The 15,271-nt window shown below is 53.0% G+C and overlaps 7 protein-coding genes across 7 annotated transcripts; 4 read left to right on the top strand and 3 right to left on the bottom strand.

Moving 5' to 3' along the window:
- Positions 1-1,618: 1,618 nt before the first annotated feature.
- On the bottom strand, positions 1,619-2,069 carry V8C40DRAFT_284544 (uncharacterized protein; the record flags this gene model as incomplete). Its single annotated transcript, XM_083222162.1, has 1 exon — positions 1,619-2,069. Exon 1 carries the CDS (start codon positions 2,006-2,008, stop codon positions 1,619-1,621), a length of 390 nt encoding a protein of 129 aa, XP_083077345.1. The 5' UTR covers positions 2,009-2,069.
- A 2,285-nt stretch (positions 2,070-4,354) lies between these two features.
- On the top strand, positions 4,355-5,651 carry V8C40DRAFT_236601 (uncharacterized protein). Its single transcript, XM_083214074.1, has one exon. The coding sequence runs from the start codon at positions 4,815-4,817 to the stop codon at positions 5,292-5,294; it is 480 nt and encodes a 159-aa protein (XP_083077346.1). The 5' UTR covers positions 4,355-4,814; the 3' UTR covers positions 5,295-5,651.
- Positions 5,652-6,771: 1,120 nt separating this feature from the next.
- Positions 6,772-8,841, top strand: V8C40DRAFT_236604 (bZIP transcription factor). The gene is made up of 3 exons (XM_083214075.1): positions 6,772-7,315; positions 7,404-7,981; positions 8,045-8,841. Exons 1-3 carry the CDS (start codon positions 7,111-7,113, stop codon positions 8,162-8,164), a joined length of 903 nt encoding a protein of 300 aa, XP_083077347.1. The 5' UTR covers positions 6,772-7,110; the 3' UTR covers positions 8,165-8,841.
- Positions 8,842-8,966: 125 nt separating this feature from the next.
- Positions 8,967-9,730, top strand: V8C40DRAFT_149812 (uncharacterized protein). Its single transcript, XM_083211294.1, has one exon. It carries the CDS (start codon positions 9,082-9,084, stop codon positions 9,553-9,555), a length of 474 nt encoding a protein of 157 aa, XP_083077348.1. The 5' UTR covers positions 8,967-9,081; the 3' UTR covers positions 9,556-9,730.
- On the top strand, positions 9,685-11,303 carry V8C40DRAFT_149799 (complex I intermediate-associated protein 30-domain-containing protein). The gene is made up of 3 exons (XM_083211292.1): positions 9,685-9,868; positions 10,295-10,759; positions 10,839-11,303. Exons 1-3 carry the CDS (start codon positions 9,813-9,815, stop codon positions 11,017-11,019), a joined length of 702 nt encoding a protein of 233 aa, XP_083077349.1. The 5' UTR covers positions 9,685-9,812; the 3' UTR covers positions 11,020-11,303.
- Positions 11,246-12,161, bottom strand: V8C40DRAFT_149834 (uncharacterized protein). Its single transcript, XM_083211295.1, has 2 exons — positions 11,650-12,161; positions 11,246-11,586 (listed from the first exon to the last, which is right to left on the bottom strand). The coding sequence occupies exons 1-2, from the start codon at positions 12,004-12,006 to the stop codon at positions 11,419-11,421; spliced, it is 525 nt and encodes a 174-aa protein (XP_083077350.1). The 5' UTR covers positions 12,007-12,161; the 3' UTR covers positions 11,246-11,418.
- Positions 12,162-12,892: 731 nt separating this feature from the next.
- V8C40DRAFT_149807 (fructose 1,6-bisphosphate 1-phosphatase) lies at positions 12,893-14,654 on the bottom strand. The gene is made up of 3 exons (XM_083211293.1): positions 14,304-14,654; positions 13,373-14,157; positions 12,893-13,303 (listed from the first exon to the last, which is right to left on the bottom strand). The coding sequence occupies exons 1-3, from the start codon at positions 14,405-14,407 to the stop codon at positions 13,173-13,175; spliced, it is 1,020 nt and encodes a 339-aa protein (XP_083077351.1). The 5' UTR covers positions 14,408-14,654; the 3' UTR covers positions 12,893-13,172.
- Between the last annotated feature and the right edge of the window lie 617 nt (positions 14,655-15,271).

A 15,271-nucleotide genomic window follows, 5' to 3' on the forward strand; every position in this document is an offset into this window, starting at 1 on the left:
AGCTTACCTAAAAGGGTAATACTTGAGATTCCCAGCGGGATGGTTAGGGTTGATGGGCGCCGCATTCGTGTTAGGCACGCCTGTCCCGTCCCTGTCCTGTTATCAAACCTGGGATATTGCAACTCGGTTTTAGTTTGTATTAATCGTGATTCAAGAAATATAGTATGGTGAAGGGGTGAGTAGCAAGCAAGGCGAAAAAAAAAAGTCGCCGCCGTGGTCCGATTCCCCAATAGCACCCCATGAAACCTCAATCAACCCTTTGCCAATCTCTCACACACGAGATTCTACTTTGGGCCATCGATCTCATCGTTCCCTTCTGTCGGTACACCCTCCTCCCCACCTGGGGATCCTCTAGCAATTCCCTCGCTCTCGCTTGCCTTGCCTTGCCTCGTTTATTATTACAGGTAACTTTTTTTTTCATCATGTTCTTTTGCGCATGGGCAGCTAGCCGCCTCTGCGGGCGCACACCGAACCTGCTTTTCTGTGACCTACCTACAAGCATGCGTGTGATATGGTTCTCACACTCACATGGCCGAGATTTGGGGTCCGTTTTGACGACTTAAGCGATGTCTTGACGCCGTTATCATTATGCGACCCTTTTTTTTTTCTTGCCTTGGTTCTTTTTTGCCTCACGAGATGGGCGTGGGACAAAGGACGTTGCCCCCCGACATGGCCAGTTGGTACTTTGTCGTAGCTCGACGATCCCCCTCTTTCAAAATCAAATCTTAAACCGCCCCTCATCACCTGGGCAAAAAACTACATTACGAGTTACAGACAAGAGAGAGAGGGAAATAAAACTAGCTTTTTGGCAGTATCCATGCAGCGGCATTTGCGCCCGCGAATCCGCGGCTGTTCGAGTTTTGGCCATGAGGGAAATAGCCAACAAGCCCACCCCGTGTTTCCGTCATTGATTTGAGAATGAAGGGAAAAGCTTCTCTGCTTAGACGCGTTTCATCATCAAATCATCCGTTTTCCCTTTTTCGCACGGGCAACTTTAACAGAGAAAGGCGCGGCAGTGCGGCAGGTTTTTGTGGCTGGTGGGCGTGTCGTAGCGTGTGTGATGTGGTGGCGCCACTAATGGAAACTGGAACGGCACTTAGGCAATCTCTAATCTCCAATCTCCTACCCCGTACTTCCTTTGGACATCAATAGTCCGGTTTGTTAAGTCCGGATTCCACAATAGGCAAACGACTTCGAGGTGTGGTTGCGACTGTAAAATTAGCAAGACCAACAGACGTTATGGAATCGCAATTATCGGCATCACCTTTATTCCCGTGCGCCTTTTCGGCCATTCTATTTCTCCCTCCCACTGTTCCATTCTGCTTCTCTAGTCTGCGACCCTGCATATTTTGTTTGCAAGCAAGCTTTATTTAGACTCAGGGGGGAAAGAGCACTCCGATTATTATGGCCGGTTGCGGTAAGAATTAAGGAGCTGAGCACTGCACAGAAAGCGTGTCGTAGGGCGAACCAGATCCAAGGGATACGATCCCCCTCCCCCCCTTCCCGTTGACGACAGCACGAGAACCAACCGGGCTTTTGCCTATCCACAGCGTTGGGATAGTAGGGCTGAGAGGGAGGCTCGGCAGAGGTTGACATGTGGCAGATGGCGTCCCGACGGCTAGGGAAGACGACCCATTGGCTGGGCTCGGGGCCCCCACACCCCTGAAGCTTGGTGAATGATGACAAAAAAGGTCACCGGTGATCTAAAGCCCTGTTCAGGCAAGGGATCGGCCGCCGCTACTTTGTGCTTGTAGTGGCCTGTGCCAGAGTTTCTCTCTCCCGGCCCTCGCTGTGGTACGCCGTCCGTCCGTCTTGGTCCTTTGCGACGGCCTTTTTTCGAGCCGGGGTCGGGATCTTTTGGAGGAGCTCCCGGGATGCCGCGGTGGACTGTGGACGTGGGATGACCACCCAGCCCAACCACCAGAACCTGCTCACACTCACACAACATGGTTCTGGCACGGCACAGACTGGACCCATACCCTCCAAAGTTAATGAAAGGGGTGCTCATGATGATGATGCTGATACTTTGGCCCCCTTGCCCCCCGGGGAGTTTGGCTGGCAGCCCTGCTGGGATGGAGATGGTATCGATTTTCACGACAGCTACAATACGAGCGATTATTTTCTCCTTTTGTCTTTTTTGCTTTCTGGAGGCGAAAAGATTGATGCGAATCATTTCCCAATTTTCCCCCAAGGCCAGGAGGCTGGATTTGGAGATGTGGGTGCTTGGGCCTCTTTACCTCCGTAGGGCTCTGGTGCTTGCTGCTAGTATGCGCTTCTCGCTGGCAGATGTGCTGCTAGCTGCGCATCAGATGCCGGTTGGGGAAATCGTGATTACACGTACAGGACGAACAAGGGGATTAGTCACCGGTCTATCCACTTTGGCCGGCCATTTCTGTGCCTGAGCCTGAGCTTGAGCCTGTGCTCGGTACGAGTACGTGTACGTGCAGTACTCGTAACTGCTTTCAAATAAAATATCCAGTGTGGGAGTCCACCTGACCCGGGCAGCAAGGTCGTCTAATTGGGGCCAGCCAAGCTCTGGCAAGAAGCACAGATGGAGAGCTCCATACAAGCCGGTTATTCGTACAGGCCATTCGTACAACACAGCAATCCCCGCGCATCTCCATGCCGCGCAACTCGCCCAGTAAAAGGCAGAGGGCGGCAAGATACCAGACGGGAAAAACGGGGAGGGTCACCCTTCTGGAGAAACTCGGCGTACAGTACCGAGTTAGACAGGCGCGCATCTCGCACGTATCAACAACTTCACCCAACGCTGGCCAAAACCGTGGAATGGGAATGGGGGGAGGTGGGTTGGGACGGCACGGTTGGGCGCTGACAGTGGGGAGGGGAGTCTCTCCAACGTCGCAGAAATCTAGAGTGTTAAGAGTGGGAGATGGTTAGCCATGTCTCCGGAGGCTCTTTTGAAATTGCTATAGATAGGAACCAGTGACGGGATCATCAACGAGGGCGTCAGCGTGAAGCTTTTTGGAGGCCGGCAATGGCTCGTCAAGCAAGAGCATTTCCACCCTCGCTTGCTAGACTCGGCGGAATTCGATGAAGCTAGGCGAAGAACCTCACCCAAATAGCTGTCCGCGTGTAGGACTGGCGTGATTGGGGGTGCTCGGCGCTTGTCCGCGGCTCTTTTTGGATTGTTGGAGAGCAACGCGCGCTGTTCCCAATATCGCCAGTGCACTAAGTTAGTCGCAGGCGCAATAGGTCCAGAGTCCAGAGAGCAGGGATTTGGGATTTGGGATGAGAAGGGGGGCTTGGAGCTTGGAGTTGGCGGGAGAAGGCCAATCACAGGCCCGAGCACTACCGATCCGTTTCTTTGGCATCGCTTTCGTAATGGGCGTCATGAGCGGGCCAAAAATAGCTGCCCTTACACAAGCACGTGTGCTGCCACGAGTTAGGCTGAATTCAACCTCCTGGTGGCTGGCGCCCTTTGCAAAGGCCTGGGAACACCGCCAGCCGGCAGCGAGAGTCTCCGGTGAAGGCTGAGCCCAAGCTTTTTCCTTTTTCTCCCTCGTCAACTCAAATCCAAGGTCAAGGTGGCCACGCACACCCCCTCCCCGCTGGAAAGCTCCTGATTAGCATTAGCAGGTAGTTTGGTTAGTCAAGTTAGTTGGCTCCTCTATTTACAGTGCAGTATTAGACAAATTGAGAGTAGAGAGAGTCATGAACATGGGGGGGGAAGAGGATTTGAGATTTGGGGAGAACGGGCAGTGCTGCTCTCTTGGCGACAGCCGGTCGCTGTTCCAAGTTCCTGCTTGCTTGCTAGCTGCCGCCTTACGAGGCTATCCTGCGTCACTGTTGACGATTCGCCTATCATGGCGCGCCATGGCTGCTGCAAACCACGCTTCTCATTTGACGTCGGCCGTTGTCTCGGGATGAAAGAGACGCCACGCCGCCAGGGGCGTTAACCGTTTGACTTGATTACTGTACATGTGCAAATAGAACGGTTCTCCAGCGACAACCGTGCCAAAAGGTCGCACGCCCGTCAGTTCACCCTTTCTCCATACTTTTTTTTCTCTCGCTGCCTGTCTGATGCCGCAACCTAAAACTTACGTCCGTCCGGTACTCGTAGCCCATCATGATGTGCCGCTTGAGCCTGGAGCCATTGGCCCTACGGGCGGAGACAGCATGAGCCCTACAGCGACGCCACCGCAAAAGTAAGGTACGGATACATGCTGATGCTCCTTTGTTGGGGGGCTTGCTCTTTATTTCGAGGAGGAGAGAACAAGACCAAGCCCGCCGCCACCAGGACGGCAAAAAGGTTGGCCGCGATAGGTAAACGTGGAGCAGAGACACGACACACACACGCCTTACGATAGCGATGTGATTTGGCTTGAACTTGATGTTGTATGTACCTTTTCCCACGCAGCGCCATATTCGTACGGAGCTGCCTGGAATTTTGCATTAATGATTACTAAATAATTCTAATAATACTCATACTACAATCAAATTCAACCCTTTTTTCACGGCCTCTATGAAGATTCCGGAGACCAAAACGTGTTATTCGTGCTGCCGCTGTTTTGGGAGCTGTGTCGAGTCATGGGCCAAGAAGAGCGGGACGAGCGAGAGCCATCCGCATTGATTGACAAGGACAAGATTGGAAGGGGGGGCGCATCGGAGCCAGGTCGCCCCTCTCTCGCCGATTCGAGCAGTTGAGCCCCAATCCTTTGGCTCGGGTTAAGCAGCGAGGAGTTGCGATTCGATGTCCGAAGCGGCGACGCGGCAGTAAAGCAAGGACAAGAATAACTCGCCATGCCGCGACGGCTTTACCATGATTATCGGGACTCGAGTTGAGCGAGAGCGATATGGAGCACAGTATCCCGGCCGCACAGTTATACTTTTGTTTCTTTGAAGCAGCAACGTTTTCGTGTTTGCCGATTTTACCGGGAGCCGGTAGAAAGCCTAAAGCACACCGGCGCCGTCTCTGCGTGCGTGCCAGAGCGGGCTGCGGGACGCATTGTAGAGTAGACTGCCATTGCCAAAGACACAAGACACAAAGAGGCATTTCTGCCACCGTATCGTACTGTAACACATGTATTCACGGGCCTCCGGTCGGAGAATGGATGCCGGCAAAAGGTCCGCCAACGCATTCCATCTTCCAACAGGTGGCGGCAAGCCCTTCCTCCCAAGGCGCATTGGCCAATGCGAGGCGCGGAATGGCCAGATGCGATTTCGTCCGAAGATCCTTCTACACCGTTAGCCCAGCAAAAAGGAATGGCCGGTGCCTTAGCCGTGGTCGTTCCTTTCTGGGCGCAGTGTTTCGAATGCAACGTCTCGACGTCTAGAAGGCTACCCCCTACTAGGAGCAATGGCTTGGGCCTAAACAAGACACTTGAACTGTGTGCTAGCTAGCAAGAATAGGAGAAGTCGAAGCAACTCGCACTCGCGCTTGTGTCTGCTAAGCATTCTGAGCATCGAATAGCATTAGAGCCATGTCAGCGCAGCCCTATGACGACGACGGCACAGCGTTGGCTTTGCATCCTAGCCCGGCCACTTGTACCTTACTTGTCCTGCCTGCCGGTAACCTAGCAGACCGACAGTCCCAGTACCCATACCGCGACTTTGCAGCTTTTCACATCACATCACATCGTATAAAACCGCATCGTATCACGCCTAGGACCGCGGGCGGTACGAGTCCATGCTGGTGCGAGTTGCGAAACAGCCCAGCGTATGTTTGGACGAGTACGAGGTGCCGACAGCCAGCGGGTATACGTCGGGCGGAAAGGCGGAGAGGGCCCAACAATTGCCCCGGCGCACGGCCTGGAGCCCCGGCTGTCGCATCCTGCTCATCATACTGTAGAGAGGTGCGAGTACCTACGTGGTGGTACCTACGTTTGGCATCCGGGCTGGTACAGGGCCATAGAACCGTAGCGGCACAGGTACCTGCCGGGCGACGACAGGCATGTAGGGGGGAAGAGGCGGGAGAGGCGGACTGGACTGGCCGTTTGGCGCTTCTTCTGGGACCCGCGGCTGGTGGCAGTGGCAGTAGCAGCCAGGCCAGGCAAGGGAGAGCAGACAGCGATGAATGCTTGCCAGATGGGGCACTGGCACTGGATGGGATGTGCAAAAAACCGGGCAAATTTGGCTCATGACAAAACCAGCGACCAGAGCCAAAGCCATGTGGTGCTACAATTAGTAGCGGCACAACAGCAAACACGCGCTAGGCACGTATTGGGAGGGGGGCAGCACTGACACTAAGAAAAGTACCTCCCGGGTGCCCTGTCCCTAAAGCTAGAGGCTAGAGGCAGAGGCAGAGGCAGGCAGGACCTAGAGAGTTGGTCCTCACGCCTCCCGACAGGCGGCAGTAGCGCCACTCCCCCCCTTGTTGCCTTTTGCTGCTATGGCCCCCCCCGCTCTATCCGCAGTATCCAGCACCCAGTATCCCACTCGCAACTGCCTGCAGACTCCACACCATCGCCTACCGTCACTGCAACAGGCACAAAACATGCGTCGATGTGCTGGCCACACCCCCCCTGCACAAGTGCAAGTGCCTACTGCAGCATAGGCCACTCCTGCCGCACCCCCTGTCCAGCCAGAACGCACAGCCAGATCCATCCGCGCAGCCCAAAACCTCGTGTCTTGTCCTGCTACCGCCACGCCCCGGCACCGATCGACCTTGCTCTTGTAGACGGGATGGCCTGTCACAGCTTTTTTTCGTGCACGCCTTCACCCCCCTCCACCTCCAGAACAACGCTAATTACATAGTACAAAGCCTTGCTGGGCGGGCTTCACAAGGCCTGCCCCATGCAGCCCTGCAGCATCCGTCCAGGGTCTCGTCGCATACACACTGAGCTTTGGACTGACACAGGCAGATAAGTCGAGGCATCTAGTATTTAACTCTCTCATCCTCCCATCTTGGTCCAACCCGTCATGACCATTCCGATCCAACAATTGCTCAGACTCACATCTGCTATATAATACCAATCGACATCTCATCCCAATCATCCATCTTCATCTTTACTCTTCAAGTCAAAGCAGAGCCTCTTCACTTGTCTCTTCTCTTTACCCAAGGCCGCCTTGCTCAGCACCCCTCCACCAACAGTCATATCGGCTCTTATCTCTCTACTACACAACATCTTCAACACATTAACACATCACACAATGGCCATGTACGCCATCTCACAACAACACCCCTACGCCTACGCTGCAGTTGCAGCACCGGCTCCTCCTCCTCCCAGACACTGCTCAAACCACGGCACCAGCAGTGCTTTCAGCAGCTCTGCCCACCCTGACGAGGATTGGACCAAGATCTCAGATCTTGCCGAGCGCAGGAGGATACAGAACCGCATCGCTCAGCGCAACTACCGTATGTCTCACTCACAGCCTCTATGGAATTGGGAGCGCAATCTTTTTTCCTTTTTTCTTTTTTCCCTCCCTCTAACACTCTTTTGCAGGCAAGAAGCTTAAGCGCCGTCTGGAGGACCTTGAGCGCCGCGCTGGATCCGAAGAGGGCGATGCTGAGAAGCAGCCTTCGCCAGTGCAGTCCAACACCAGCCCCAACAAGATCACCAAGCGCCAGTCAATCTCCAAGGCACACAAGGCCCACCAGCCTGCTCCCGTCCGCCTGCCGACTCCTCCCAAGGCCATCGTGTCTCAGGGTCAATTCACTCCTCCCATGGAGTCGCACGAGGAGCTTGCCTTTGCCCCTCCCGCCTACCACCACCACGACGAGCGCGAGCGCTCCAACACGCCGCCCGTCTTCTCCTACACAACCTACCCGGCTCCCGATGAGCTGCTCATCAACCCTTACGGATCTGCTCATGCCTATCCCACCATGACCACCGCTGAGGCCTACCCCAACTACCTGACGGCCACCGCCATGCCTGCTTCGCTGCCTCCTCTGGGACACTACAGCGAGCCCATCAAGCGGGATCTGTATCCCGACAATGTCATCAGCCCCTACATTGGCTATGGCTTCATGCCTACTCACGACATGGGCATGCCCACTCCCTACGACCCATCCAACCCTCTGGTGAGTTCGGCTAGGCATCTCTCCTACTCTCGGGATCTGCGTTGCTGATTCTGAATGCCACAGACTCCTCCTCTGTCGCACTCATACGACCACTCGGCTGCCTGCTCTGAGACGGGCTTCGAGTACCCTACAACCCCGCTGTCCATGCCCGGATCTCCGGCCATGATGCAGCACCAGCATTAAATGGAAGCAAAAAAACAGAAACGCAAAACAAAAAAAAAAAACACGCAAAACAGAAAAAACACCAGATTTCATACAATTCATCATCCTCCCTTTCTATCTACACTCCGAAGTACATATGCACCACCTTGTCACAAACTACTCTACCCGCCTCTTCATCGAGTCCGATCATCGGACTCAAACAAGGTGGTGGTGATTTGACATCACGAAAAATGATTTCTGGTTTTATGCACGGGGTTCACAGCACTACTAGTGCGCAAAGGGTTACTTTTTGATTATTTTTTATGAGGACAAATAGCATGGCGATTGTGGGTCTCGTTCATTCTTCTTGGGGAGCCTTGGTTGAGCTCAATATTTGTGTTACCACCTTTTTTATACTTTTTTTTGTGTTCTTTTACGAAGTGGAAATTGGGATGACTTGAAAGATGGGTTGGGTTGGCGGGCGTTCCAAGGAGCAACGGATTGATCGATGTGATTAGCATCTCATCTGGCTTGGTCTTTTGGGTACATGTACTCTAACCTGATGCTCAGCACAGGTTTGTTGGATATAGCTTTTTTTGGTGTTTTCTCTTTTTACTTTATTCTCCATTTTGGATTATACTAGATATCCCCGCCGGAATACTTTACGGATCGGGCACTAGAAGCGTGCTCAAATATCAAAAAAACACATTGTTCTTACACTTTATCTTGTGCCTACATCGTGCCTGCATCGTGCTTACAGCTTGCCTACAGCTCTACCGAGCAAATGGTGATTTGGAAGTGAAGTCAAACAGCTGCTGTCCCGACGCAGCGGACGAACCGGCGACGCTACTGGCATGGCTTGGTTGGCTTGGGTTCACTGCCCAACTGCCATGTGGACGAAGCCACACTACCTCGAGATAGTTTGGTTGCGGCCGCAGCGGTAAAAATAGTAGCGCCACATGCGCCCGGCGCTTGGAGTGCAAGCGAAGGCTCGTTGCTTTTTTGTCCCTATTCTTTTTTGCTTGTCTACGGAAAGTTTTTGCGGGGAGAATTTGGCCGGGAAGCGGAGGCGTTTCTGCGCCTCGAAGTGGCATTTTCTTGTTTTGCCATGGACATGCGTGTGTTGCGTGAAGGAAGGATTTCTAAGTAGCGCTTCCTTTGTTTCTAGGAGCAGCCACCCCACGTCACCTATCAAGCACGTGGGAATGGAGGCGCTGGGCGAGTTTGTTGCGTGTCAGTGTGTAGGTATTTGGCATCTTTTTTTTTTTTTTTTTTTTTTGGGTTTGCTGGCTTTTGTGGCTCGTGGCTTGAGATCGGATTTACTCGCCTTTGCTACGCCCCCCCGAAGTTTGGTTTTGACAGGTTTGTCACCTTGTTGGTGTTGTCTCCACTGGACTTTTCGGAGCTTAGAGCAGAGCAGAGTGCATTACTAAGGAATCTGGAGAAAAAGTCCGGAGTAAGAATACTCCGCTCCAGCTGTCTCGCCCGATCGGAGTATCCGCACGAACCTAGCCGAAGCTCAACTTACTCGCTGCAACATTGAATCTTGACCCAACAAGGCTACCGCTGGCGAGGCTACGGGACTCTGGAGACAGCAAGTTTGAAACTTTGCCATCTCTTGCTCGCAATTAATAATTCAATATCAACAAAAGAGAAAAATCGCCGCCGCGCGATCTCTTTCCTTCGAACAATGATGCACGCCACGACTCGCTGGCAGCAACTGCTCTATCTGTATGGTGGAGACCAGTAAGAGACTCCCCTCCCTCAACTTTGCGCTGGTTCCTTATCCGCCTTTTGCATCCGTTGCCTGCGCCGCGATGGCTTCTTTGTGTTTTTTTGTTTTCCTCACCCCTCTACCTTTTTTCCTCATTTGGTATACACACTGTGGGAGCCTATCATGCCCTAATCTGATCATTGGCTCGATTGGGAATGAGTTGGAAGCGAATCGGAAGTCTAGACCACGGCGGTGGCTTTGGGTTTTGAAATCTTGCCTCTTCCTTCTTGGCACCGCAGCACACCCCTTGATGGCATGAATAACTGGGGAAAGGGGAAAGATGAAGCCATTGGAGGTAGCAAGCAAGCGAGCGGGCAAAGATGAAATTGAAAAAGGAAAAAAGTGAAGCATCTCGAGGCTAACAGAAACCCGCCCCTTGGGGTTCACACCAACAAAAGACCGTGGGACTCCTCATTATGGGTCACTTCAGATGATCGCGTCCGCGGAGGCGCCAGCCAGTCCCACCTCTCCGTGATAAACCCCGAAAAGGCCCGGTTCTACGGCCATCTCGATACCCAGACGCTTGGTGGTGCCGGCTTCGCATCGCAGCATAGCTTGGGGGTGCTGGACTGGGACCTGTCGGGCTACGAGGGCATCATCTTTTCGGTGGCCGAAGCTGATGGCAAACGATACGCGCTGACGCTCAAGGACGAGATACCCCCGAAGAGGGGCGACGGGCGTGAGGAGGCTGGTATCAGCTGGGAGGCCGAATTCACGGTCTCGGAGGGCGGATCGGAGATTGACTTGAAGACGGTGTTTTTGCCATGGAGTGCGTTTAAGCCGACGTATCGAGGCAGGCCGAAGCCGGATGCGAAGCCGCTGGACTTGTCTAATGTCAAGCGAGTTGGGTTGATGATGCGAAGGTGAGGAGAACCACGATCTACCCCCTTTGAAATGACTCGATGCGTGGGGGTCTCTGGAATTGACTCGTGAGAATTATAGTTTCTTTGGAGACCAAGAGGGAGACTTCTCCATCGAAATCCATGCTATTGCCGCTAGGCGAGAGATTGAGGAGGAAGAAGAGGATGACGATCCTAAGGCTGCTGTTGAAGCTACGGCGTTAAACAAGGTGCAAAGCCGCCGGCGTAGTTGGTTTCGGCGGTTACTCTGTGGGTTAATTTGAAGGAGCTGCATCAATGGGATTGATGACGGGCAGTTGAAATAACGATGAAGCATATGATTTGACCTGTTGTCGACTTATACGGCTTACGACAACTTATCCACAAAACAGACGAACAACTACTCTACACAAAACCAACTACTTTATCAACATCTGCTTTGGCTATTCAACGTCTATCTTGTGCTTGGAATGTGAAACCGTCTTGATATCGAAGTTGTCAATCTACACAGTGACCAACTGCACGCAGATAGCTTCCCACAGCTGGATTGCAGCACTTGCGGCACCAATGTCGTCACCACTTGAAGCTCAATCTAGCTCTCACCTAACACTACATTGCATTGATTGTACTAGATAAACTGCACCCCCTTCTCACATGCCAGGTAAGTAAAACTACTAAACATTTCATGTTAAACCTCGCTTTGAATTGATTATACCTAGGTATCGGTTATCTGCTGCTAGTTCTGTCCATGGCTGGTAGTCTTTCCGATTCTCACCAAAGAAAGCTGCCATCGCCACACAACGCAAGCTCACAACAAAACAGCATTTAACACCACAACCATAATCCGATAACTACGCAACACAGTCAGACTCTAATCGTCTAATCGCCTCAGCAGCCATGCCTCTACTCCGTACTCGACCGACTTTCACTCCCCCCTTCATGCGATCCTTGGCCTTGCATCGCCACCGCCTTTGCCCTACCAAGGCGCCGTGGCGATCCTCCAGTTCGCTGCCCGGATCGGAGCGCTTCGTTGACGTGTCCGGGTCCGGGTGACATTGCCTGGCTGTCGGCGCGCTAAGCTTATATCTCCCCGCGACTGGCGAGCTCAATTGCGTTGCTGCTTTGCTTACGCACGCCGGCGCGAAGCTTCCTGGGCTGCCGGGCCTCTCTCTGCTGAGAGGAGGGGGTGGATGGGCGGGCGCGGGTGCGGATGTCGCTGGCGGGAATGCTGAGCTCAACGCAGCTGTTTGAGACGGGAATGACTGCGGCATGGGCTGTGCGGCGTGAGAGCTCTCTTTTGAGGTCTTAATCCCGGAGTTCCTCACGGCCGGAGGAGGGGAGAGATTTTGATTTTCTTACTTCCCCGGCAGTCATCCTCCGAAGACACAACACACTTGCACACTTATACACACTGTTTTCCCTCGTGTGTCCCCCTTTTTGTAACAAAAGGCTGAAACTAATTGCTCTTCCACCACCAAAGCCAGAAAGTTGGCTTGCTTCCTTCTTCCACAGCATTTCTTACCAACAAGCCATGATTCCAGATTTGCTTCCACCCGCCACAAAGCCCTCTGCCTTCTTTTTCTAGGCCATCTGAGTCTCACTCGAGCTTATGCCTGTGATTTTATGATCAACGCCGTTCCCAGCGGCAGTGCTGTCATCTGCTACTTCCCGAGAATGACTGCCGGGGAGGCTGTCGCTCTGGCTGCCGTGCGAGGTGTTGGCAGATGCACAGTGGCGAAAGGATAAGAAGCTTAAGCTACTTGATGATGAAGAGTTTATGACACGCGGGCTTTTCTCAAAGAGGCATGTATAGAATCCTACGAATCGAGATCCTATTGGGAGAGTTGAAAGCACAAGGCATGAAACTAATCGGAGCATGATGGCTGATTGTCGGTTCCCCAACTACATACTTTGGAGAAATCGCACTCTGGATCGGCCTAGCTACTGCGACAGCCGGGGTGCTCGCCCGACGGCCGATGCAACAATCTCTTGGTCTATCTGGGGGAGTCTTGGATATCCTCGCGACTACTACCTTGTCAATTCGGCAGTCCTGCGTTTGCAGTGTTTTTGCTACTTAAGGTGTCGAGTGTGTCTCTTTCTGAAGCAAAGTATGACAAACGGCACGGAGACAGAAAGGACTATCAAGAGTGGAAGCAGAGTACGCCGAGGGTAATATCGGAGATTTGGTAAGGTGAGTTTCTGTCCCCTATTCTTTGAGTCTCTCTCCTGGGAAGTCGGCCACTTGGAGAAAATAGCAAATTGTAATATGAGATTTGTACAATTATATATAAGTTTATATGATTTGAATCCATCCAGAAGAGATGGCGATATAGACGTCATGCTTGGTGCAAATCAATGGACCATGATGCAGTTTTACTCATGTCATGCTTTCCACTCCACTCTCCCATTTTCATTCGCTGCCTTTTGCTTGGGTTGCTTATTTATAAAAGGACTTGACCTTTTCAATCTCATCATAGCTGCCCATGAAGATACCTGACCTGTCGTGGATGTGCTCTGGTACAACCTCCAGCATTCTGTTCATTGTGCTGTCAACAGCCTGGCCGCCAGCTTATCACATGCCAAAGTTAGTCTCCAGTCGAATTTTACCAAAGGGGGCTGCTGATATTGACGACTTACCATTCTCAAAAACCAAAGCCATGGGCGCACACTCGTATAGGATACGAAGCTTGCCCTTGGGGCTCTTCTTGTCCGCCGGGTAAGCGAAGATGCCTCCGTACAGAAGCGTGCGGTAAGCATCGGCAACCATGCTGCCAATGTAACGAGCGCTGTAGGGCTTGCCGTCTGCCTGGGCCTGCTTGAGCGAGTTGAAGTAGTTGATGGTCTTGTCCTCCCAGTACAGCGAGTTGCCCTCGTTGACGGAGTAGATGGCGCGCGATTTGGGGATGCGCATGTCCGGGTGGGACAGGATGAACTCGCCGATGCCGTTGTCGAGCGTGAAGCCGTTGACGGTGCTGCCCTTCATGGTCATGACGAGCTGGGCGGAGGCGCCGTACATTGTGAAGCCGGCGGCGACGAGCTCTGTGCCGGGCTTGAGGATGTCCTCCTTGCTAGCGACGTTGACGCCGTCGGGGATCTTGTGGATGGCGAAGATTGTGCCTACAGACACTCCAGCATCCAGGTTGGAGGAGCCGTCGATGGGGTCGCAGGAGACAATATAGCGGGCGCCGGCGGCCTGGGGGAAGTGAATCTCCGTCTCTTCCTCCTCGGACACGAGCATGGCGACTTTTCCGCAGGAGCGCATGGCCTCGATGAAGAGGTCGTTGGAGATGACGTCGAGCTTCTTCTGCTCGTCGCCGGTGGTGTTGGAGGAGCCGGCCAGACCTGTCAGGTTGACGAGGGTGGCGCGACGGATGTAGTAGGCGATGGACTTGAAGGAGTATTGGAGAGCATGGCAAAGCAATCTGTTTGACTTGAACGTTAGTCTTTTTGTTGTTTGCTTCTCTGTGGGAGAGCGGGATAGTAGGTGGTAACGCAGTGCAACTCAATGGAATGACTTCATTCAATGCTCGTGCAGTGCAAAGTCAGCAGGTGAAAATTGAAAACGTACGTGAAATCACCAGTGGCTTCTTTGTGCTTAATCTGCTCTTCGGTAAGGAACCGCGTGAGTGTGATGATGTGGGTGTTGACTTTTTCGCCCGTGTCTGCGCTCATGGTGGCGGTTTGAGGCGATGATGTAATTTGGGGGAAGCTTGATTTTAGTTATACAGCAGAGGAGCTTGCTGGTAGTGGTGATTTCCGTGTCCTGAATGTAGATCTCGGCGACGCGGGTATTAAGTGAGGCAATTGGACTGAAATGAATCGAATTGAGGTTGAGAGAAAGAGTTTGGGGATTCTATTTGGAGAAGAGGGTAGAGCTGTAGTGAGGCACGGCTAGCACTGGTACAGCTCGGCAATACAAGCGATGACGCGGGGTATATCGTGGGGTTTTGGAGAGAGTTTCAGAGGGCAGCTTTTTTTTGGGGGGAAGAACCACGACTCATATATAAAGACGAAGAAGAAGAAGAGAAAAAAAGGGGCAAAGGGAAAATAGAAAAGTTCCCTGGCTACGGACACTGATCACAAGACTCCCGAAAATTAGAAAACGATCGCGTAAACCCGCGCTGTCCATCCGGCCGGGACTAGAACGCAGGTCCCTCTTTGGCCAGGTTAAGTTCCCTCAAGGATGGCTTGTGCGGTGCGGCTTCGTTCAACGGGAGCGGCTACTCTAGGCCCTTGAATTTGCATTGGCATTGGATGTGCTAGGCAGGGGTGGGAGAGAGAAGGGAAGATCCGTCTTTGCATTCTTTTGGCTTCCTTTTCTCTCCTATCAAGTGACAAAACTCTTACACAGCATAGAGTCATGCTTAACCGACTATACCGAAGGGGCACCGGGCATGAGACTTGGCTTCCGGGCTACGGTATTCACCGGATGAGGGGAGCTTTTGCCCTCTTTCTTTCGGCGGGGGCGGGAGCGGCGCGCGGGGGCCCGGGGTGGGCCGTGGGGGGGAGGGGGGAGTGTGTTGGTTAGGGGGGGGT

The sequence above is a fragment of the Trichoderma camerunense genome (genome assembly GCF_050948025.1).
Source record: "Trichoderma camerunense strain CBS 138272 chromosome Unknown V8C40scaffold_3, whole genome shotgun sequence".
Classification (NCBI taxonomy): Eukaryota; Fungi; Ascomycota; class Sordariomycetes; order Hypocreales; family Hypocreaceae; genus Trichoderma; species Trichoderma camerunense.